General features: G+C 37.6%; 1 protein-coding gene across 7 annotated transcripts in view; it reads left to right on the forward strand.

Moving 5' to 3' along the window:
* The window catches only part of LOC120627795 (acetyl-CoA carboxylase), a 93,335-nt gene that overhangs the window by 40,650 nt on the left and 26,822 nt on the right, over positions 1–25,863 (forward strand). For all 7 annotated transcript variants that reach the window (XM_039895825.1, XM_039895826.1, XM_039895829.1 and 4 more), the window contains 19 exons: positions 4,938–5,078; positions 5,686–5,866; positions 6,719–6,826; positions 8,360–8,454; positions 9,885–9,978; positions 10,930–11,045; positions 11,591–11,764; positions 13,781–13,943; positions 14,332–14,494; positions 16,074–16,218; positions 17,043–17,152; positions 17,939–18,105; positions 19,290–19,501; positions 20,225–20,330; positions 20,531–20,668; positions 21,928–22,034; positions 22,905–23,041; positions 24,411–24,497; positions 25,671–25,753. In XM_039895825.1, the coding sequence (XP_039751759.1) occupies positions 4,938–5,078; positions 5,686–5,866; positions 6,719–6,826; positions 8,360–8,454; positions 9,885–9,978; positions 10,930–11,045; positions 11,591–11,764; positions 13,781–13,943; positions 14,332–14,494; positions 16,074–16,218; positions 17,043–17,152; positions 17,939–18,105; positions 19,290–19,501; positions 20,225–20,330; positions 20,531–20,668; positions 21,928–22,034; positions 22,905–23,041; positions 24,411–24,497; positions 25,671–25,753 (2,527 nt within the window). The remainder of the gene's footprint in view (positions 1–4,937; positions 5,079–5,685; positions 5,867–6,718; positions 6,827–8,359; positions 8,455–9,884; positions 9,979–10,929; positions 11,046–11,590; positions 11,765–13,780; positions 13,944–14,331; positions 14,495–16,073; positions 16,219–17,042; positions 17,153–17,938; positions 18,106–19,289; positions 19,502–20,224; positions 20,331–20,530; positions 20,669–21,927; positions 22,035–22,904; positions 23,042–24,410; positions 24,498–25,670; positions 25,754–25,863) is intronic.

Here is a 25,863-nt window from a genome sequence, read left to right on the forward strand (position 1 = left end):
AACGCAGCTTTATGATACACATGCTCCTATACGACCGATAAAGATTAAGCATCTGCCAGCGCCATGGTTGTCGGATGAGATAAAAGTCGTAATGAATAAAAAGAATGCGGCTAGATATAAATATAAAGTGAAAGACTCGGAAGACAACCGTAAAAAATATCATAAATTACGGAACCGCTGCAATACCATGTGTAGAGATGCTCAACGACGCCACATTCATAAGTCAGTTGAAAATGGTGATACCATTAAAACATGGAAATTTCTTGAGTCGCTTGGAGTTGGTAAGTTATCCAGTCATACTTCTATTAATTTCGATATTGATCTCCTGAATAAACATTTCTCTACTTCCGATACAATCGATAGTGTCGATAAGGAAAATACTCTTAGACTTCTTTCTTCTGCCTCAACTCCAGACTTTCCTGCCTTTAACTTCAAATCTTTCACTGAATGTGATGTTAAGAAGAGCATTATGTCCATCGCCTCGAATGCTGTCGGTACTGATTGCATAAGCCGTAATATGATCATTCCTATTCTTGATGTTATTTCTCCCATTCTAACTCATATCTTTAATTATTCAATCCACTGTAGTAAATTTCCTGATGCATGGAAAAATGCACAGATTATTCCTCTTCCTAAAAAGACAACCCCCGAATCTTTTTCGGATTTTAGACCTATATCTATTCTACCCTTTTTGTCAAAAGTTCTTGAAAAACTAGTTTTCCAGCAACTGAATCTATTTCTTAATAAACATTCCCTTCTCAATCCTTTGCAATCGGGATTTCGTCTTGGTCATAGTACGGTTACAGCATTAGTTAAAGTGACCGATGACATTCGGCTGGCGATGGATAATAAGCAGGTTACAGTTTTGACTCTGCTTGACTTTAGCAACGCTTTCAATACTGTTGACTATGACATTTTGCTTAGTCTGATGTGCTCTATTAACATATCTCCATCTGTGATAGACTGGTTTCGGAGTTACCTCTATGGTCGTCGACAACGCATTCGCTTGGATGAGTCTATGTCTTCTTGGTGTGATGTTACGGCCGGGGTACCTCAGGGTGGCGTGTTATCTCCCTTACTCTTTGCTATATTCATCAATTCCATTACTCAAAATATATCTTCTCTCTACCACATGTATGCAGATGATATCCAAATTTATCGCCACTCAAGCATTGAAAATCTTGGTTCTGCTGTCTCTGCTATAAATTTGGATCTTGGGGTTATTTATGAGTGGAGCAAGCAATATGGTCTAAAAGTTAATCCTGTGAAGTCTAAATCAATCATCATTGGCAGCCCTGGAATGATTTCCAAAGTTGATGGACGTAACTTATGGCCTATTCTATATAACGGTGTAGGTATACCTTTTTGTGCTACCGTTAAAGACCTTGGCTTATATTTAGATCAGGATTTGTCTTGGTCCACACATATAAAAGAAATGAGTAGACGTATGTTTGCCACCATGGGCTCGCTGCGACGCCTAAGATCTATTCTCCCAATCCCGACTAAAGTTATGTTGGCACATTCCCTCCTTCTATCTATTCTTGACTATGCGGACGCAAGCTATCTTAATTTGACTGAGGACCAGCTTAACAAACTTGAGCGTCTCCAAAATCTTGCTATTCGGTTCATATTTGGCCTACGCAAGTATGACCACGTATCTGAATTTCGACAAAAGCTCAAGTGGCTCCCTATTCGCCGTCGCCGAGATATGCATGTCCTTTCACTTCTGTACTGTGTGTTATTTAATCCTAAAACACCTTCGTACTTGAAGGAAAAATTTGATTTTGTAGGATTGCCTGCTGATTTAAGATCATGTCGTATGCTGACACTTCACATGCCTTTTCACAAGACGAAGTTCTATAAACTCTCGTTTACAGTGCAAGCTATTGAGTTGTGGAATGCGCTCCCACTAAATATACGTGAGGCAAAATCGCTTGAAACATTTAAAAACGCGGTGAAAGCATATTATCTTGCACTATAATGACGACATTTATTATACCTTGATTATGTTTATTTTTATTATCTATATGTTCATATATGTGTATGATTGAGTATATATTAGTTTATTATTTTATATTTATTTATTATATTTTTCTTATTTGTGCAATTTTGTTTATGTATTTGTATTTAGCTATTTGAATGTACGTTTATAATAATTTTACACCACCTGTCCGCTCTCTCTCATCTTGTCCTAATCCAAAGGTTGCCTGGCAGAGATCGCTACTTAGCGATAAGGCCGCCTTTTGTATTCTACTTCTGTCTTTGTATTTCTTTTGTTTTTTTTTATTTTCCTAACTTCATTGTGGTGTACAAATAAAGAGTTAAATAATAATAATAATAATAATAATGAGAAATGTTCTTTTTTTAAACAAAACATTAACAGTAAGCTTAAATATCCAAAGGTCCTATGGCAAAATTTAAAAAGGACAGTCTTGCCTAATAATCCGAACCAATTGCCGGCACATTTCACTAATGCAGATGCTATTAATGCACATTTTCTTAATGTCCCAGGATCGAATCACGTCTCTTTCTCTCAATTAACTTTTTATGAGTTCAATAAACTATATGAGGACACTTTTTCTCTTAACACAGTCTCTGATACCGTAATCTTTGAAATACTTAAGCGGTTACATTCTAATGCTGAGGGTATAGATAAAATAACATTAGATATGATTTTTATGTCACTTCCTCAAAGTTTAGATAGCATTCGATCCATTGTTAACGCGTCTATAACTACTTCTGTTTTTCCGAATGACTGGAAAGTTGCACTAATTCGTCCACTCCCGAAAATTTCTAACCCTCTCACGCCAAAGGATCTTCGTCCTATAAGTATTTTGCCTTGCTTATCGAAGGTATTAGAAAAAGTTGTGTGTTCTCAGGTGTCGGCTTATATTGAGAAGCAAAAAATTTTGCCGGATTATCAATCAGGTTTTAGGGCTGGTCGTGGTACTGTTACGGCACTGTTGGATGTGACTGACAACATTCTTAGACCACAGGATTTGGGTATGTGCACACTGTTGGTGCTTCTTGACTTCTCTCGGGCATTTGACAGTATCAATACAGCACTTTTATTATCAAAGTTATCGCATTATGGCTTTACTGTTGATACTGTCAAGTGGTTTGAGAGTTATCTTAGCAAAAGAGCACAAATTGTGGAAATTGTACTCGAGGATGGTAAGGTGCATCGTTCGGCGCCGGTGCCAGTCAATAGAGGCGTGCCACAGGGCTCAGTCCTTGGTCCTCTTCTTTTTATATTGTATTCTGCTGATGTTGCTAAGCAGATCTTACACTGTAAATATCATATGTATGCAGATGATTTGCAACTCTACTACCATTTCAAGGCAGAAAACCTCGATGACGCTGTTCGTTTTGTTAATGCAGACTTGGGCCGAATAGGGGCTTGGGCAGACCGTAATTCTCTTGTACTTAATCCGTCAAAGTCGAAGTATATACTATTCGGTTCTGCAAAGCAACTATATAAGCTTCGTTCCGGTGTTAGTATAGATATTGAGGGCTGCGCCATAGAGAGAGTCTGCAAAGCTCGAAATTTGGGATTGCTCATGGATGCAGATTTGAGGTTCGAGGAACACTTAGCAGAAGTAGTTCGCAATTGTTTCTACAGACTAAAGATACTCTACAAGGTCCGTCAGTATCTTTCAGTAGAAGTGCGCTTACAGCTAGTAGAGGCTTTGGTGCTGTCTAAACTAAACTACGCGGATGTTGTGTTCGGTCCTCGATTGCTGTGCCGTACGAAGCGTCTCATCCAGAGAGTGCAGAATGCATGTGCGAGGTTTTGTTTCGACATACCTCCTAGAACCCATGTAACTCCTTTCTTAAACAATCATCACTTGTTAAAAATGAGTTCTAGAAGGAAGTTGCATCTTGCAGGTCTTCTCTATGGCGTAATAAAGCAAGGTAAGCCTTTGTATTTAATAAATAAACTGAATTGGGTTAGTGACGATGAAAGGAAGCTTCGAAGTAGTCGAAACCAGCTTCGCATCCCACTTCATCGTACTGCTGCGTTTAGGGGCTCGTTCACGTACTCCGCCACGAAGTGTTGGAATAATATTCCTCCGCCAATCAAGAACTTTAAAAGTAAGTTTGGATTTAAGAACCAAATTAAACAATATTTATTGGCCAAACAGGTGGAATTCCAAGAACATGTGGCGGAGTCATCTTTTCTCTAGAGACAGTCTGTATACTTTACTATACTTTACTTTACCACTTAATAATTTTATCACTATTATATTACACTGTGTATCTTAATAAGTTTATGATATATGTACGTTTTTATTTTCAAGTTTATATAAATATATGTTACTTTAGTTTATTATTATTATTGTTGTGGATTTATTTAGTTAGTTTTTTTTTTTAAACTAAGCTTAAAATGTGGTCAGTAGATGGCTACGTATTTCCGTGGTGTTACCTGGTACAAGGTGCCAACTGAAAATCAGCGCTGTATGCTCCCACTGGCGCATGCAGCACAATGCTGAGCTGGCACCTTTTTTCTAGGTTGTGCCACACATAACATATGTGGTGTTGTGAATATTGTAATGTGTGGCGCAATGTAAAAAATAAATGTTTCTTTCTTCTTTCTTTTCTTTCTTTCAATTGTAGATGATAAAAAAGGAAGGTCCTTAACAAGGCCTATTCTCATTTTCTCCAGTCGGTCTGATGTCACAGGCACAAAAGTTATTTTATGTTTAGACAATATATCAATACATAACTATATAATATAATATACAATCTCAAATCAAATACAATATCATTTCTTCTTCTTCGCCGGCTTCTTCTTGGTAGAATCTGTGTTCCGAACCGGTGGTAGAGTCACTACGAACAGACAGACTTGACGTTTCAAAAGTGCTTAAATTATGCCTGCTTGAAATAAAAGAATTTCGAATTCGAATTGTTGCACATTACCGTATTCCCACTCGCAGGTCACTCCGGAGGATCTGAAAGCGAACGCGGAGTACATAAAGATGGCGGACCACTACGTACCCGTGCCGGGCGGCTCCAACAACAACAACTACGCGAACGTGGAGCTGATCGTGGACATCGCTGTGAGGACGCAAGTGCAGGTGAGGATTTTTGGATGAGATATGCCGAAATGCCATTTTGCCTACTACCGAATATTCGGTCACGCTCTTGGTCGATGCGCCGAAGTTCTCTTTTGTAGTACTCGTGTTATAAACTGGCAGCAACTATTAAATGAAATCAAGTCATACTTAACAAAAGCTATTTTTTGTAATGCCTCAGTTAATTATATATTTATCAGCAGCTTATTATATATAAATCCTATATGTTTAAATAAATATTATATATCCTATGTCCATCCCTAGATGATCCAAGTTTCGTCGATATCGTTTCATCGTTTGCGTTTTTGACGTACAACTTTGGCATCTATAATTTAAAAAAAACGGCTTGAAAAAACTTGCACAAGAAGGTAACAAGGTGCAATATGGAACACTACATATATCGACATTATTGGTATAACAACATTTACTACGTATTATTAATTTTATTTTATTTAAGAAACATTTTTTTACCAATAAATAGTAGACATTTGACATAACATGGGTATGTTTATAAATGTGTATTTACCCATTAAGAGGAAAAAAAAATTACCATATAATGACGTATATTTCTTCAAATAAACTTGAGCTATAATAATTTATTTGTTCCCAGGCGGTTTGGGCGGGATGGGGCCACGCGTCCGAAAACCCAAAATTGCCGGAACTGTTGCATAGAGCTGGCGTAGTGTTTATAGGACCGCCAGAAAAAGCCATGTGGGCCCTCGGAGACAAGATCGCTTCCTCCATAGTGGCGCAGACCGCTGATATACCCACCTTGCCCTGGAGTGGCAGTGGTGAGATAAAATTAATATTGTAGCTTTTGTTACAGTAACTTTTTTTAAGTAGTTGAATAGTCCAAATTTGATAATAATAGCTTGGTGTGTCACTCGTTACATTTCGAAATCAAAGTCAAATATTTAATTAATAAAATGGTAGAGGGATGATGGAAGTAACTACATACGTAAACTTAACGTTAAAGCTACTCGAATTCAAAAAACTTCATACACATTAAAGGAACATTGCCGAAGATCTGTTTGGTGTGGAAAGATTGAAGAAATTATAAATTACACAAAAACAAATTATACAATAGCAAATTAAACTCGTCTAAGAAAATAATGCATCTCGTATGAACCCTTCATAAATCATAAGTGTCTGTGATACTTTAGTTAATATAGTTTACAAGAAATACATATAAATAACATAAATAAATATATAGACTACGAAATACACACATTGCCATCTTGAACCAAATTAAGCGTAGCTTTTGTTATGGGTACTAAGATGACTGATGGAATTTTCTATGAATAATATACATAACTACTTATGACATTTAGATAAACACCCAGACACTAAAACATTCATGTTCACCACACAAACATTTTCGAGTTGTGGGAATCGAACCGACGGCCTTAGAATCAGAAAGCAGGGTCGCTGCCCACTGCGCCAGTCGGCCGACAAACCACATCATATTTACCATGTTGAGACACCTTGACCTTGGATTATCTTTGGTCTTGTTGAGAGACTCAGACGGCGCGAAGATACCTCAAGTTGTACCACTGAAATTCATGAAATTAACGATAGCTAACCAATGAATAAATTGCCTTCATTAAAGTAACCAATTGTACCGCTAGTATGTTGTATTTCAGAATTGAAAGCGGAATACAACAGTAAGAAGATCAAGATATCGTCGGAGTTGTTCGCGAGGGGTTGTGTCACCACTCCAGAACAAGGACTGCAGGCGGCGCACAAGATAGGTGAGATGTTTTCTTCATATGAAACACCCGAGGCGACGGTTAAGACTGGCTGCTGGCGTGGCGACGCACAGTGGGCGTAAAATTGAACATCGAATTAAAATAATAATAATTAGGCTGTTTAAAAGGCTTCGAAATGATTTAATTTTCAATTTTAAATTGATATTGCATATTGCAAATTATTTCTTTTCTTTTTCTCTAATATTGTAATTTTTCAATATATAACTATGGACTATGCCTGAAATAAAGATTATTATTATTTTTTTATATTTATTTATTTTTGTTTTTATTCAATTATAGTCGTAAAAATGTAATAGGCCTGTTTTGACATTTGTCATCGCGACGTAACTAGTTATGGAACCATAAGACTCGGGACTCGATACTCACGATAAATCAATTCAAGTTTGTATCAGTACTTGATTGATATTATTATGTATTGTAAAGTGTTCGTTCGTTCAAAGTATTCCTTTAACTTCACAACCGATACGCGTGACTGGCTTGTGGCGTTGATTATACGTCCACTTTTCAACATGTTGAAACAGAGTTAGTACTATATAACAACAAACACAAAAATCGAGTCAAATCACTATGTTTAAATTAATGTCCAAAATAGAAGAGCCATAGTTAACGTAATAGTAAACAGTATATATCAAACTTAAACGAGCGCACAGTCAACTTTACAAGATGAGGAACGAAAAACTGCGCAGTGCGCGCGGAGACGCTTCAGTCATGTGCCGCTTGGTCAGATACATCAACTCACTCTTACTCTTTATTTAGAACCCATTTTGAGAACCAAGCTCATTCTTTGCAGTAAAGATAACTACACAATATTTAATTTCGATATTCAGTAAAAAAATGGTTACAGCTCTAGTATAAAAAAAAAAGACTGAGAACGTAACTGTTTTCGGAACGTTTCGCAAGAATTATAAATTGCATGCTACTATAAAGTAAGCGCAAAAAGAATACTCGCGATATATTCTTTCATATTATTTAACGTCCCAAAAAAATTTACGTATTTTTTAAAACACTGTATGTAATTGATTTTTATTTTATTGTTTCTTTCAGTTTCGTTCCAAGTTACATTCTATGGTCTTGCACAAATGTCAAAACGGGCCTATTACATTTTTACGACTATAGTACGGTTAACACCAATTACACTTATTAAATACATAGCAGATTAATATACATATTAAAACGAGAGCAAAAGAAGAAAAAATAAAAACAAAAAACATAATTATAACAGTTCAAATAACTTTACAATAGTTTTACCTGCTAGTAATTATGCTATCTTCGTACGCAATCATCTTAAGTTATAATATCAAGAAGGTGTTAATCGAATCTCGTTGCTGAATATAAAGTACCCCGGCGATAGTTTCCATACAATTGTTTACAGTACCTGGGAATCGGACCCTGTATCTGTAGTCAAACATGCCAAGCACCGGACCAAAGAGGCAATTACACAAGCACAGACATTTCTGGTATCATTATTAACGTTTAGTAGCCTGCTAGTAGTAAATTATATTTTTGTTTCCTCAGGGTTTCCCGTCATGATAAAAGCGTCCGAGGGCGGCGGCGGTAAAGGCATTCGGAAAGTGGAAAACCCCGATGACTTCAGCAACATGTTTCGACAGGTTCGTATTTTTCATCCACTTAGAAATATATACATATATTGGGACTGAAACGAGTCAAATTCTGTACATTAAAAGATAAATAGATAGAATATATTTAAAAAAAAAGTTTTTGAGGGCTCTATAATCGATACTCATGGAAAAACTGTATTTTTTTTATTTTTGTCTGTCTGTCTGCCTGTGTCTTGGCCGCGTATCATGCTGAAAGCACTACGTTTGCACATTTTGAGTTCATACTACGGAGTAGGACATAGGGTACTTTTTAACCCGAAATTTAGCTTGTTCTTTCGGGAGAACGGGCTAAAGTTTTTGACGATTTCAAACCACAACTCCGTGTCAAATGTAAACCGATCTTCCAGCGACCCATCCATTTACTGTTTTGGGTCAACGTTGCTTGCCCAGCGCTATCGACTAATGTGTAGTGCTGCTTTTAAGCCACACATGCCAGTTGCTATAGGGAATTAAAAGCATTTTAAGTAAAGCGGAACGGGAGTTGGTCCCCGGGACGGTCATTTGCGATTAGCAATGTTTACGTGATTGAATATGTCAAATAGTGTGTGGCTAAAGCCACGCCAAGTCGTTTGTTTAAATATGTTGAAAGAAGTTGCATCACTGTCTTTTATATCTGTAATTAATATCATAGGTTTTATATAATATGTAAATTATAATAATAATAATAATAATATCTTTATTTTATCAAAATAAACGTATAGTGAAGTGAAGATTACTTCAGATGTTTTAGAGGTACATTATATACTGTCTCTGAGACAAATCTTTAGAACCAAAACAATAACAGTTTTTCAATAAATCACTGGCATAGTTTTTACTAAAAAAAATCAGATGCAGCCCTACATTAGATGCAAAATTAAAATCTAGTGACAGCTTTATTAGGTACGCGTTGCATAGCGTAGGTACTATGCGCGTGTCGGTCTTTTATCTAGATATTTTATTTAAATCTTCAAAAGGGTTGTTATACGTAAACACTTTAAGAATGTATTGAATTAGTTTGTATGGCAAATGAAATATTTTTATATTTCGTAATTCGGTGACAGGGCAAGGTAGAAGGCACTAGAGCACCCGGTAGGTCACCCATGCGATGGACCGATCAAATCAAATCTTCAGTGGGAGGTCCCTTGCATGAGTGTTCCAGACTATCTGGAAACAGGGAGAAGTGGCGAATGATCGTGAGGCGAGTAACAACTGCCACAAATAATGTCCCACCGTGATGACCACGATCACTCTGGCAAGAGTGTTACGACAAAGAAGAAGTAATTCGGTGACCCATTGAATGTGGTTAAAATTAAGGAAATTTAAAATTAAAGTCGACCTAGACTTAGCTAGTCGTAGCTCATAATCTAAAGAGTTTGGCGTCTGATTTGATCGCTGTGGCCGCTCCGTAACTTTGCAATGTTAAGACTTGCTTTGATTAACAGGTCCAAGCTGAAGTACCAGGCTCGCCAATATTTGTGATGAGGTTGGCCAGGTCGGCCAGGCATTTGGAGGTGCAACTTTTGGCCGATCAGTACGGTAAGTTATATACATTAATGTTATAAAGAGGAAAGTTTGTTTTTGTTTGTTTGTTTGTACTGAATAGAGATTATTATTAGGATCGTTTATTTTAAAACTCCCTCCAAAAGACCTATGTATTATTATTATTTTTTTTATTGCACACACAAAAACAAAATACAAAGAGAAACACAATGACGACCTCCCTGGTGAGCGCTGTGAATTTAAGTAGGAGGTCCCGGGTTCGGTTCCCGGCAGGCGCAATTTGGGAATTTATATTTTCCGAATTTTCTCTGGTCTGGTCTGGTGGGAGGCTTTGGCCGTGGTTAGTTACCACCCTACTGACAAAGACGTGCCGCTAAGCGATTCAGTGTTCCGGTAGAAACCGATTAGGGATATGACTACCATACTCCCAAACAGGTTAGCCCGCAACCATCTTACACTGTATCATCACTTACCAACACGTTAGCCCGCAACCGTCTTACACTGTATCATCACTTACCAACACGTTAGCCCGCAACCGTCTTACACTGTATCATCACTTACCACCAGGTGAGCTTACAGTGAAGGGCTGACATGTAGTGCAATAAAAAAAAGGATAAAAAATAATAATAATAAAAAACTACCTACCAATTGTAGATCAGTGGACTACAGTTATTGTGATGATGATTTTTATTATTTTTTATCTATTATATATAATTCCAGTATCACGATGTTTGTCCGGGATGAACTCCGAAACTACTGAATCGATTTTATCTCAAATTATAATTGTGATATTATTTTATTGTAAACTATTTTGGTTTACCTAATAATTGAACGCAATACGAGAAAAGCACAGCAACGCGGGGTTCGCTAGTTATTTTATATATCATTGTTGTTATTAGTTGATTTCTTTAAACGAAAGCTTAATTATTTTTTTGCCAGTCTGTGTTTTTGTCTCTGAAGAGTATTCTAAATGTTTTGCTTTCGTAGGTAACGCAATATCGCTGTTCGGTCGCGACTGCTCCATCCAGCGTCGTCACCAGAAGATCATCGAAGAAGCACCCGCAGCTATTTCTAAGCCTGATGTGTTCATTGAAATGGAGAAGGTAAGCTAAGTATACCGCTAGTCTGACACTGAATTATTTATAGTATTCCAGGATAAAAGATATAAAACATACACCTATAAGGAAATATAAAAATAAAAGTTGATCGACTCGCAAGGACAATGTTTCTTACACCCATGGGGGGTGTATTTTAAAGAAGTAATGTATTCTTTAACCTTATTAATTAAGCTATCCTACTGTAACAGGTTTTTCATAAAACTGTATCTTTAAACCCCGACGCAAACACGCCGGGTGTTATAAGTTTCATGTGCGTGCGTGTGCGTGTGCGGCTGTCCGTCTGTTCTTCCTTTCTTTCTTTCTCTCTCTCATTCTTTCTTTCTTTCTTTCTTTCTTTCTTTCTTTCTTTCTTTCTTTCTTTCTTACTTTCTTACTTTCTTACTTTCTTTCTTTGCTTTTTTCAAACAAAACTCCCCCGATATGGGGGGCGACTAATATAATGTAAACTACATTACAATTTTTCGAAGAATACAGCTTTTACATTCTCATTTCGTTTTCACTTTTAAATTGTATCTACTGCTTGGTCGCAGGCCGCGGTCCGCTTGGCTAAGATGGTGGGCTACGTGAGCGCAGGCACGGTGGAGTACCTGTACGAGCCGATGACCGGCGCCTACTACTTCCTGGAGCTGAACCCGCGGCTTCAAGTGGAGCATCCGTGCACTGAGATGGTCGCGGACGTCAACTTGCCCGCAGCCCAGTTGCAGGTTAGTGATCTTATGTTATCCACGTATATTGGATAGAACTTTGCGAAATTCCATGATATATAATTGACATAAGAAAAATCATCAGGAGATGGTAAACGTATCAAATTCATCAGCGTATAACAGTCCACTGCTGGACTAAAGTAAAGTGCTTTTAATACATACAGATTATGACATCCTGTTGAGTCTCCTGCGCTCGATTAACATATCTCCATCGGTGTTAGAATGGTTTCGGAGTTACCTCAATGTTCGTCAACAGCGCATTCGGATTAAGGAGTCCTCATCGTCCTGGTGTGATGTTGCGGCTGGGTACCTCAGGGTGGCGTGTTGTCTCCCCTACTCTTTGCTATTTTCATTAACTCAATTACTCATCGTATTTCTTCTCTCTATCAGATGTATGCAGATGAAATATATAGTCACTCTACCCTTGAAAATCTTGGTCCTACTGTTTCTGCAGTTAATAGTGATTTATCAAACATTTCTGAGTGGAGCAGGCAGTATGGACTTAAGGTTAACCCTGTAAAATCTCAGGCTATCATTATTGGCAGCCCGGGATTGGGTGTTAGAGTTGATTGGCAGAATCTTCCTCCTGTTGTATACGACGGTGTCACTATTCCCTACTGTGACACTGTTAAAGATCTAGGCTTACATCTTGATAAACAACTATTATGGTCTGTGCATGTCAACGTATTGAGTAGGAGGATGTTTGCGACTATTAGGTCATTGCGTCGCCTGCGTTCTGTTCTTCCAATTCCGACCAAAGTTATGTTGGCACATTCTCTTATTCTCTCTATTCTTGATTATGCGGATGCAAGCTATCTTAACCTGACCGAGGACCAACTGAACAAACTTGAGCGTCTTCAAAATCTCGCTATTCGGTTCATATTTGGCTTACGCAAATATGATCATGTATCTGAATTTAGACTAAAGCTTAAGTGGCTCCCTATTCGTCGTCGCCGGGATCTGCATGTTCTGTCGCTTCTGTACTGTGTGTTATTTAACCCTAAAACTCCCTCTTACCTAAAAGAGAAATAAAATTTTCTTGGAGTGCAGTCAGATTTACGTTCTTGTCGTACGCTGACTTTGAGCATGCCGTTTTATAAAACTAAGTTTTATAAGCATTCATTCATTGTTCAAGCTACTTGAGCTGTTAAAGCCCATTATCTTGAGCAATAAAGACGACAGTGATTAACTCTTACTCATATTTAAGTATGTTTTAGTATATATTAGTTTATTATTTTTTATATTTATTATTTTTAGTATTTTATGTGTGTAATCTTGATAAGTATTAGTGTGTAATTGTTCGTAAGTATGTATATAATTATAATACACCCCACCAATCAGTTTCTCTTGGTTTTCCTAATCCTAAGGTTGCCTGGAAGAGATCGCTACTAAGCGATAAGGCCGCACTTTGTATCCTACTTTCTAAGTTTATTTTTGTTGTGTTCATTGTTCTTTTTTACTATTTGTGGTGTACAAATAAAGTGTATAAATAAAATAAATAAAATAAATAAAGGCCTCTCCCACCAGGAGGATTTGTGATCGGTGTAGATGGTAGCAGTAACACTGAGGTTCTCAGTTACATTTCCTTAGTCGCCTCGTACGACACCCGCGGGAAGGGGGGGATTGTGACTGTATTTTGATTTACCGTCACGACACGTCATCTAACGGCACTTCATTGTTTATCCCCTAACAATTATAGCCACATCCATTTTCTCTAATTTGCCTTATAATGTAAAAATATATTACTTTCATTACTTTTTAGGGTGGTGGGTATATTTTAAAAATATAAAAAAAAACACAAGTGCTGTAAAAAAATCATGTACTTGGGTGCATTTTTTTTTTTTGATTATTTAAAAATATACATTAACCTAAAAACAAAAATATTAAAAGCCAGGTAAGAAAAAAAAGACTCTCATATAGACAATCACTTTTCGTTTCGAAATATTTTATATAAAATCAATGTAACGAAAAACTGAATCGAGGTAACCTAACTTATAAAAAAATATTTTTCAACAGATCGCAATGGGTCTCCCGCTATATCACATCAAAGATATAAGGCTACTGTACGGAGAGTCACCCTGGGGCATGACCAACATAAACTTTGACGAACCAAGGCAACGCCCTTCACCGTGGGGGCACGTTATAGCTGCTAGGATAACTTCTGAAAACCCTGACGAAGGTGAGATATAACTTTACATTCTACTGTATGTTAAGGATTACTACTATTTTCTACCAAATGGTAGAATTTAAAATACCACTTGCTTCAACGGTGAAGGAAAACATAGTGAGGAAACTTGCTTGCCCAAGAGTTCTCCATAATGTTCTCAAAGGTGTGTGGAGTCCACCTATCCGCACTGGGCTTGGACTTGTGGGCGGAGACCCGTGCTCCGTAGTAGGCCGGTATTGAGTTGATGTTATGATGATAATTAGTAGGACTATTTCCTCAACGCGAATGAACTGTAATACAATAATTTTGGTAATTTCTTTACTTTTCATTTATTTGGTATATAATTGGGATTAGTCTTTAAATCCGATTATTTTCCTCATTCGGTTACCCTTGGTTGCAGGTTTCAAACCTTCATCGGGCACAGTCCAAGAACTGAACTTCCGATCGTCAAAGAACGTTTGGGGCTACTTCAGCGTGGCAGCCTCTGGTGGCCTTCACGAGTTTGCGGACTCACAGTTCGGGCATTGCTTCTCTTGGGGAGAAACTAGAGAGCAAGCGAGAGAGTGAGTAGACCATTATACCAGTGGACTAGGAGATAGTGTGACCTTTAGAAGAGTTATTTTCAATACTTAACGATCAAACTTACACAGTGTTAACGAATATTTAAATAAATATAAATAATAATAAATAAATATACTACGACAATACACACATCACCGTCTAGCCCCAAAGTAAGCGTAGCTTGTGTTATGGGTACCAAGATAGCTGATGAATATTTTTATGAATATGATACACATAAATACTTATAATATACAGATAAACACCCAGACACTGAAAAACAATCATGTTCGTCACACAAACATTTTCCAGTTGTGGGAATCGAACCCACGGCCTACGACTCAGAAAGCAGGGTCGCTGCCCACTGCGCCAGTTGGCCATCAAAATGACAATTTGATCTAAAATTTGACTGGAAATCTTTGACTATAATTATTATTTCCTTAATTTTTATTTTTTTTTATTTTTCTTTTTCCGAATGAGTTTGAATCTTATTCCTTAGAATCAGAAATTTGCACACTGTCGTTGACAGTAGATTGCGTAGGAGTGTATTTTAATTATTGTAAAACAACTTATTGTGATCCACAATTCTAGCAAATAAGTTATTATTTATTATATTGGAACTGCTTATAGACTTTGTAGACGAGAAATAGTAAAATAGTGTAATTAGTGGCGTGCACTTCATACATGCACAAAAACAGTGCATACCCTAAAATTTATATATATCTCGTATCGAGGGTTTTTGCCGTTTTATGCCATTTTCCTGCCGTACCCTGGTAATAAACCAAGTGCACGCGCCACTGGTGGTAGTGGGGCTTGTTGTGTAAGAGCCATACTTATTTCAGCCGCTAAGCAGTATTCCGGTCTGAAGCACGTGGTTGCCGGTGTAATTACAGACACATGAGGCTTTAAATCTACGCCTTAGGTTCATGGACACGTACCAATACTTTGCAGGATGTGTTCCTCGCATGCCTCGCGAAGTGTTGCCCTGTTTATAGGCTTGGTCCATCAATTATTAATTATTAAAAAAAACACTATTGACGATAAATTGGATGGAACAGGATTCTTGAGAATCTTTGGGAATGTTAGGGAATCTGGTCCCACGATGTTACTGAAAATCCAGGACGACAGTAACTTTGGTCTAAGCTGTCCCCAAGATGGCCTTTTCTGACCTTATGTTGATTTAGTCCATCCAATCCGTACTGATATTGCCAGACCGCCTTAAAGTTTGGACTATACTAACTTGTTAAACTGTAAAATGATGTTGAAAAAGATCAAACTTATGAGTTTCTTGCCGGCTTCTCCGCGGTTGAATCTGTGTTCCGAACGTGGTGGTAGAGGCACTAGAAACATACTGATGTCTAATAAGAGCTTGTAAAGTACTCATAAGTTTGCTTAAAATAAATGAATAATAATATTTATAAAAAAATATTTTTGCCCTCGAAATACACACATGAATCCCAAAATAAAAAAAAATAGCCTCTATTTAGCAGAAATATAGATTTTGTCAACATTTTGCTTCGCTATGCATAAGCATGATGAAAATAAAAGGTAGATATAGAGATTAATTTATCTATTTATTTATAGGAATTTGGTAATAGCTCTGAAGGAACTATGCATTCGAGGAGATTTCCGCACGACTGTGGAGTATCTTATCACATTGCTGGAGACTCCGGCCTTCCAGGAGAACAATATCGACACAAGCTGGTTGGACGCCCTTATAGCGGAAAGGGTGGGTTACTTCACGTTTCAAAAGTGCTTATATTAGGCCTACTTGAAATTAATTCATTTTGTCAGTAATTCAGATAAATTATATTATGTGACAGGAAAATAAAATACCGATAGTAAAATAATAATATTTACTAATTTTGTGATCTCAAAGAACGAAGAAAAATATAGCTTACAAATTTTCAAATCTGGAAACTAATCACCAGAACGGCTTTGACTTATATTGTATTCCTTTAGTATGTATGTAATGTGTTTCCTTTAGTACTATAACTAATTGGGGTATATTTTTGAAATACGTACGTATTCAGTATTACAGATGCTGATACATAAAAAAAGTTATTGTTGCCTCAGTACTCTGTAACGACCTCTAAATTTTCGAAATTCTGGGCTTTTTAAGCAATGAAATGTCACTTTCTTTAACACTGAAGGAAAACATCGTTAGGAAACCTGCATGCCATTGGTAAAGTTTACGTGCCCTTGAGAAAACTGTCTCTCAAGGGCACGTAACCTTTACCAATGTGGCATTGGAGAAGTGTCATGTAGAAGGTTGGAAATGCGTTGATAACGATGATGATGATTGACCCATATTGTTTTATATAAGGAGGCTCCTTGATCTCCATTTAACTTGCTCACCCTAATGCGAATTTTTGATGGTTGACCTCGACTTAAAGCTCAAATTTCCACGCAACCAATGAATGCATCAATGCATCAATTTGACCTGCGCTAGTACGCGCCGATGTCATTCTCGCACGATGATACCCATACGTACTAGCAAATAATATATGAATAACTTGATTCATGATATATGATTATCTTAAAATCCTGCAGGTACAATCGGAGAAGCCAGACATAATGCTGGGAGTTCTGTGCGGATCAATTCTCATAGCTGACAATATTATCACGGCAAACTTCCAAGAGTTTAAAAGTGCTTTGGAGAAGTGAGTAATAAATGTTATAAGCAACGTACTAGCCGCTCCTTTTAGGTAGGTATCTACTCAGATTTTATAGAAGTACTTGCTCGACGAAAATACATGATTCCGTATTAATTTTGCGTTGCTTTAAATTGTTAGTCTAGCAGAAATAACACTTTCAAGAATCACTTTCCTTTGCGACATTGATTCCAATCCAGTGGTATATAAAACCTAAGTTCGCAGCTCTATGTGGAACAGGACAACACTATTGTTATACTGGTAAATTTAGATAAATATAGATATTTGTTTTTAAAAGAATTGGCATAATTACCGTGTTCAACCAAAAGTAATTCAAACGTCGTAATAATTATGGTTTTTTTCAAGGATTCTATAACTGCATAGACTGTAAATATACTTAAACTGTAATTAACGGTGAATCTCACTTGAATTTTCATCGGTGATTGCCCGACAAGTATGGAACCCATTTATTGCAAGATAATATGAACTTTCTGTGCTTTGTTATGACGTCAGATTAGAATGCATTTGTCACCAGCTCTGCTTGTCCCGCGGGTGTCGTACTAGGCGACTAAGCGAATATAACATAGAATGGACAGCAGCGTGCTCCTTGCTACTACACCCATATATATTGCAATCACCAACCCGTCTGCCCAGCGAAGTCGTTTTGGGCAAACCCTCACATTCGGAGAAGCCTTTAGTAAAGCAATGGGTTGTTAAAGACTATTGATGAAAATTAATTCACTATAAATTAACTTAATACGGTTTAAACTCTAAAATTACCCTATTTTCTGCCAGAGGTCAAATCCAAGGTTCGGGCCAACTGTCCAACAGCGTGGAAGTGGAGCTGATACACAGCGGCCATAAATACAAGGTCAGCGTGACCAAGTCCGGCCCTACGTCTTACTTCATTGCGATGAACGGCAGTTTTAAGGAGTTGGAAGTCCACAAGTTGACTGATGGGGGTGAGTACTTTAGATGACCTTGAATTATAATTTGTCCGTCGTGACTTTGAAACATTTGAAATGGCGATCTTAAATTAATCAGAACATTAAAGTTGTAAAACGATGCAAAATTCAGGGATAGGGGTTCAAAATACCTGTGTCGTAATTTGATAATGATCTTTAGTAGTAATAGACATTTTTGTGACGGAGCACATCTTGGGAAATACTATCGCCATGCTTATTTCTTTCGCAAAGCATCAATGTTGTGTGAGTGTCGGAAGGTGTGGTTGCCGATGTAATTACAGGCACTTGGTCGATGGACACAGGGTAGCATTTCCTAGGACGTGTTCCTTGCATGCCCTACGAAGAATTGCTGTTTATAAGTGATAGTTTTCTACTTACGAACAGATATACAATTTCCTGGGTCCGTCAATTACAATGAAAACAATTTAGACCCCACTTATTGGATAGAAGCAGGCGTTACTCTGCTGTAATACATGATATATTATGAAAATTAAGATTAATTTGCCATAGTCATTTTTCACTTAACAATTATTGATTGTTAAGTCAACATCTCCTGAGGATGCTCAGGTTTCGGAGCGAAACGTGCGTAGAGGGTACATTGCCGAAGATCGATCTGTTTGGTGTGGAGTATAAGAATTGAAGAAATTATAAATTACACCATACAGATTCTTCTGCTTTTCGCGGACTATAGCAAATTAAGCTTATTTTTCATAATAGACCCCACTTGATTGAGTATCGCTATTTTAATTTCTACTCCATTGTTTTAGTTGCTTTTCAAATTTTTTGTTTTGTGATTTGGAATGAATTAAGGAGTTATAATTTATGTTCCTCATAGTCTGTTATTTTTTTACTGACTCAGAATGCCGCGTCGCTGCCCACTGCGCCAATGGGCTGTCTAAATTTTGTATTTGAAATGAGAATACACCGAATGAAGAAAGCTGCTTAAAAATCATTATGAAAATTAAGCTTAATTGGCTATACTCCGCGTAAAATTTATAATTTCTCCAATCCTTACACTCCACACCAAAAAGAGCTCCGCCACTGCACCCTCTAAGCACGTTTCGCTCCGAAACCTCAGTAGATGTTGACTTTACAATGAACAATTGTTAAGTCAACGCCTAACTTTGTTAGTAACGCCTGCTCCTATCCAATATTTAAAAATCTTGGTTACTTTTTCCTAGGGACACTTCTATCAGTCGACGGCGCTTCCTACACAACTTACCTCAGGGATGAAGTCGACAAATATCGGATCGTGATCGGGAATCAAACGGTTGTCTTCGAGAAAGAGAAGGATCCATCTAAACTACGCGCTCCTTCCGCCGGCAAACTGATTAACACCCTGGTAGAAGACGGCGGCCACGTGGATAAGGGACAACCGTATGCCGAAATTGAGGTCAGTTCCGTCAATATAAATAGGAAGTCTAAATATAAATGACAAATAAAGTCAGTGTTAGTTTAATGCGTCTGTGTTTTACTTACGAATTACAGATTGTAGCAAACTTCATAATATCTCATCAAATCTCACCTCGTATCATACCAGCTCAGCCTATTTATTTATTTTTAATTTATATACTACGACAACGCACACATCGCCATTTAGCCCCAAAGTAAGCATAGCTTATGTTATGGGTACTGAGAGGACTGATGATTTTTTTTATGAATAATATACATAAATACTTATAGTATACATATGAACACCCAGACACTGAGAAACATTCACGCTCATCACACAAAAATTTTCCAGTTGTGGGAATGGAGAAAGCAGGGCCGCTGCAAACTGCGCCAATCGGCCGTCAATATTGTAAACAGACTACTATTGTACCTGTATAATACCTTAAAATCAATAATGGCAGTCTATATTGTCGAATTTTGCTTTAAAAGTTTACGACACAGTTTTTGTAGGCTGCGATGTAATTCAAGGTAAATTCAGAATTGAAAGTATCAAAGCTTCTAGATTCACGATTTTGCACAGTCTACGGTACCAATTCTGATGCACCTAAATCTCCTAAAAAACTAAATTTTTGGTCTAAAAATACACATTATATATTATTATTTATCTTAATTATTATCATAATTATTCTTTATCTGTCCCTTAATTTATGGTTTTGTTCACCAGGTGATGAAGATGGTGATGACTTTATCAGCGCCAGAGTCCGGCAACGTGACGTGGTCCCTGAGACCTGGTGCAGTGCTGGAAATGGGCACTCTTATGGGGACCTTGGGTAAATATATTTCTTACCTTCCTTCATCGAGAAACTCTTTTCACTTTGATACAATTTTTCTGATAACTACTTTGCTGTTTTGACACGGTTTTTGCATTATGTAAGTAGTAAATGGTTCTATATACTAGCAGTTATATTTAGCTTACCAGATGCTGCAAAAGTTTTTTTTTCAAATTTTCATTATTTTACTTTTCTCCCAGAGCTCGATGACCCATCACTAGTGACCACGGCACAACCCTACAAAGGCCAGTTCGTGATAGAGGACCACCCGCAGGTTTCCGACAAACTGAATCACGCGCACAACAAGTATAAATGCGCATTGGAGAACACCCTCGCCGGTAAGTTTTTTTTTTTTTTTTTTAATCCACTACAATTTAGCCTTTGACTGCAATCCCACCTAGTATTAAGTGCTTAGCTGCACGTCTTTGTCGTTAGGGTGGTAGCCACTAGTCACGGCCGAAGCTCATTAACAGACCAGACCAGAGAAAATACAGAAATTATAGTTTGTTAAATTGCCACTTCCGGGGATTGAACCCGGGATCCCCACTTAAGGGAGTCGTCGAAATCTTCATCATCATCATCATCATCATCATCTTTCATATGACAACCACATTCATCCTGTACCTGTAATACATTTAATAAACACGAATGCACACAATCAAAATGTACCTAAACATACATATAGACACACACACACACACACACACACACACACACACACACACATAAATAGTAAGACATATTGACTATTCATGCAAACTAAAGTCACATCCACGTTAGTTAGCATAGTTAATAGTAATAGCGAGTGACTGAATCTGTACCAGTAATATCTGTACGCTTAGTATAAGTTTTGGATGCTCGCAATCGTGGAGTCTTTTACTAGTATGAAATGTTTACACTGTTTTTAGAGACCATTTTTAGCGTCGCAAATTCTGTAAGGCCGTCACTTAGCTCCACGATTGCGAGCATCCAAAACTTATACTAAGCGTACAGATATTACTGGTACAGATTCAGTCACTCGCTATTACTATTAACTATACTAACTAACGTGGATTTTACAAAAGTCCAAGTGTGGACGAATTTGAGCTTTAAGACTAGTGGCATAGATTCGATTCCGACGTTCAATTAGGAGCTTACAAATTTGAGGAGTTAACAATGTAATTTACCTTTTTATTGCGGATTTTGATGCAGTTTTATATATTACATATGTAACACTTGTGGGTATCAGGTGTCAAAAGCATAGACATATTAAATCAACATGCCTCATAAATAAATACAACAATACACACATCGCCATCTAGCCCCAAAGTAAGCGTAGCTTGTGTTATGAGTACTAAGATGACAGATGAATATTTTTATGAATGAAATATACATCAATACTTATAATATACGATAAACACTCAAGACGCTGAAAATCATTTATGTTCATCACACAAACATTTCCCAGTTGTGGGAATCGAGCCCACCACCTTGGACTCAGAATGCAGGCACCCGACTGCGCAATTCACACACACCTTAGTGCCGTGAATACTTGTATACGTTTTGAGGTTATATGCCCTGTTGTTTTATTTTTCTTACTTTATTACTTTTATTTTAGGCTACTGTCTGCCGGATCCATACAACACACCAAGATTACGCGAAGTTGTCGAAAAGTTTATGCAGAGCCTGCGCGACCCCTCCCTACCTCTACTCGAGTTGCAAGAGGTAATAGAAAATAGAAATAGAAAATATTTATTAGAAAAACTCAGTACAATAAATCTTTGGAATCCTGACCCCTAAACTAGGAAATCCCGTATCTTAGGGGCCAGTGCCTTCCCATACATTGATTCAATCATTGAGATCATATATAGTGCACTTTAACAAAGGAAACTTTCAAAGGTGTGTTGAGTTCTCTAACGGTTTAGTGAGAATAGCATGCTGACTCGAACGCGTGTGTATGTGTGTGTGTGTTAATTTGATTGTGTGTATGGGTCTGTGCGCCCATCTGTACGTGAATGTTGTGAGTGTATGTTCCTGTGTTCGTGTGAAACAATTACAAAAGCATAGACATACAATACAATACAATTTTTAAACGGGCTTGAGTCCTAATAATGACGCTGAATTCACGCCGATTTTCGTTCAAGTCTTAGTTATAGATTTCTCTACCATTTTCCTAAAACTAAACATGTGTGTACTTATGCATTATAAGTTATACTTCTTTGGCGTAACAAGATAAAAATCTTTTCAAAAATTTTTTCTTTCGCCTTTTACTACGTTTGTAGAAAAGATTACACTAACAATAGAAAAAAGATATTGTTTGAATTATTGAAAGTCAACTGTGAAATCTTTAGTAGAAAAACTAAAATGTTGACTATAGCTAACTTCATATTGTCGGTTTTTTGTGACGGTGTGCGCGCGCATCGTAAAAATTTACTATCACCATTTTTCCCTAACGCGCCAAAAGAAGTATAACTTCATAAAAAATCTGTGTTGTAATGCGTACGTTCCACGTACAGGCATGTTATTTTAATGATATATCTTCAAGTTTTTTTATTACTTTTACAAGGGTGTTCTTAACTTTTGCTGTTTTTTTAGGTGCTCTCGTCCACATCGGGCCGTATACCGATCTCTGTGGAGAAGAAGGTGCGCAAACTGATGGCGCTGTATGAGAGGAACATCACCAGCGTGTTAGCGCAGTTCCCTAGCCAACAGATCGCGAGTGTAATCGACCAGTGAGTGTTTGTTATAAGTACGACCAGATAGTCTGTCAAGGCCAACGTTGCGCTCAAACAGATGGATTTTTTGGGGCCTTTTGTATATCGTAGATAATAGTGCAAAGACAGTACGAACATTTCGGAGCGATGTGCGTTTTCTTATTTTTTGATGGACCAAGATGTAAAATTAACGTGTTGACCTGCTAAAGTACGGCAATAGGCGAATTTTATACCCGATTATTATTACACATATTTTTAAAGAACTCCCTGGCGCATTGGCGAGCGCTGTGAACCTTAATTCCGGGTTCGATTCGGGCAGGGGCAATTTTGGAATTTATAATTTCTGAATTTTGTCTAGTCTGGTCAGGTTTGTTTCGGCCGTGGCTAGTTACCACCCTGCCGACAAAGACGTGCCGCTAAGCGATTTAGTGTTCCCATACGATGGCGCGTAGAAACTGACTAGGTATATGCCTACCATACTCCGTATCATCACTTACCACCAGGTGAGATTGCAGTCAGGGACTAATTTGTACTGGATTAAAAAAAATAAAAAATTATAAGACGTACTCCCACTCGTGCGCCAACGCTCGGTGAGTTGATAAAGCTGTGGGAAAAATAGAATTTTTACCTTTCCCTGAGGATAAAAATAACTCTTGCCCGTGCTATCCGTACAGGACCTTATGGTAATAACCATCAAAAAATCGTACGAAAGGAAAACTTCCGTATCACTGTAATTACACCGACAACCACGCTCTTCAGTTCGGAAAACAGCAAATAGTTTTCAAATGTCACTTGCTTTTACGGTGAAGGAAATCGTAAGGAAACCTTAGAGATCTCAATAGAATTCACAAATATCCCAACCTATACCCTATTGAACTTTACCAGTGCGGAAGACTACGACCTAAAGCTGTGTTTTGAGGAGACCCATGCTCTATAGTGGGCCAGTAATGCCATTCCTTAAAGACGAGTGGTCAGATTTAGATGCGGTTTCCTGCATTACATATTGTAACCTGAATGATAGCCTGGTGGGCAGAACTTCAATTTTACTTTCGGGACCCGAGTTCGAATTCTCGGATACCGGCACGCACCTCTTATATTTCGAAGTTATGTGCGTTTTAAGCAATTAAAATATCACTAGCTTCAACGGTGAAGAAAAGCATCGTGAGGAAATCTGTATTCCTGAGATCTTCATAATGTTCGCAAAGGTGTGTGGAGTCCACCAATCCGAACTGGGCGAGATTGGTGTACTACGGCCTTAACACCTTCACATTGTGGGCGGATACAAGTGCCTTGCAGCGGGTCGGTAATGGGTTTATATGATGATGAGGTAGCAGATTTAAAAAGCATAAACAGGTAAACATATTTTTAAAGAAATTCTATTTTTCAGTCACGCAGCGTCGTTGGCCAAGCGTTCGGACCGAGACGTCTTCTTCATGAGCACTCAGGCGCTAGTGGTTCTGGTGCAGAGATACAGGTACTGTACTGTCTTCACTCTTTATTTAAAGGTTACCCTCATTATAGGTAGAATGCGGAGATTCCTTGTTGTTTACACACTTTATATTAGCTTCACCTGTATGTTTGTAACCGACTCCTTTGGACTTTATTTTGAACCACTTCAAATGGTGTGATTTCGTTCAAACTTTGTAGATATATCGAGGATCGATGACAATACACTAATTTGATAGAATTATTCCATTTTTCAATTTGCAAAATGAGATTTTTATATAATTTTAGATAAGGCAGAAATGTCAATTCTGACCATCTTTAGCCGATTTCTCTAATACCTATTAATATATTTGTAACCGGTAAATTTTGCTGTGATAAAAATAATAGTTGAAGAAAAACTAAAAATGACGCTTTTATATCTGATGTGATGGCAGAGATTCTATGTATTTTTGTAATATAAGAATTTGTGAAATCAATAGCCATTCTTCGCTGGTTTTAATTTTAAAGCATAAATAGAAGTAACTACACTATAACACATTTACTTTTTATTGCCTCATTGGTTTAGTGATGATATCATTTGAACCACTTCGGAACACGGGACATTTAAGACGGAAGGGCATTCCAGTATTTATTTTTGTTACGTATTAAAAACGAGGTACATGCTCGATTTCTACTAAGAAACGGTGCAAATCCTTAAGATGCCTCACTATAATATGGTAGAAAGATGGTGGGACCAAATCGAATCTTTTTGTAAATAATAACAATTTTTTTTTAATCGTGTTTTGCTGTGCCTTATGGTAACGGCAGATCCAAATACAGTTGTCATATCATCTCTCTCCGCGAGTGTCGTACGAGGCGACTAAGGGAATATAACGGAGATGGCAGTCAGCAGAGGACGCTGCTATCCATCCATCTATGAGCCATCTATGCTATGAGCCATCTACTGCGATCACCAACCCGTCTGCCTAGCGTGAACTCTTTAGCACTTTAGTCCAGCAGTGGACTGTTATAGGCTATTAATGACACCTATCTTTGTATTCATAATCTTTCTGGGGCTTAATTATGATGGATTAACGGCGTATGGTTTCGAAACATATTTGCATATTTATGGGTTTGATAAGATAGCTCGAATGTCGAAGTGAGTGTAAGGTTTGAGTTGTACAGTGGAAAACGTATGGTTTTAAAATTACGGTTTTTGTAGGAACGGTATACGCGGTAGGATGAAGGCTGCCGTACACGATCTGCTGAAGCAGTATTATCAAGTCGAGAGCAACTTCCAGTTGGGTAAGTGACGCAAGCTCACTACATTTTACGTATTTTGTCTCTTTCGCACAGTTGGCGAACGACAAGTTTTATTTATTATTGGAAATTAGCAGGCGTTTGCGGGATTCCAT

This window comes from Pararge aegeria, chromosome 12 (genome assembly GCF_905163445.1).
Source record: "Pararge aegeria chromosome 12, ilParAegt1.1, whole genome shotgun sequence".
Classification (NCBI taxonomy): domain Eukaryota; kingdom Metazoa; phylum Arthropoda; class Insecta; order Lepidoptera; family Nymphalidae; genus Pararge; species Pararge aegeria.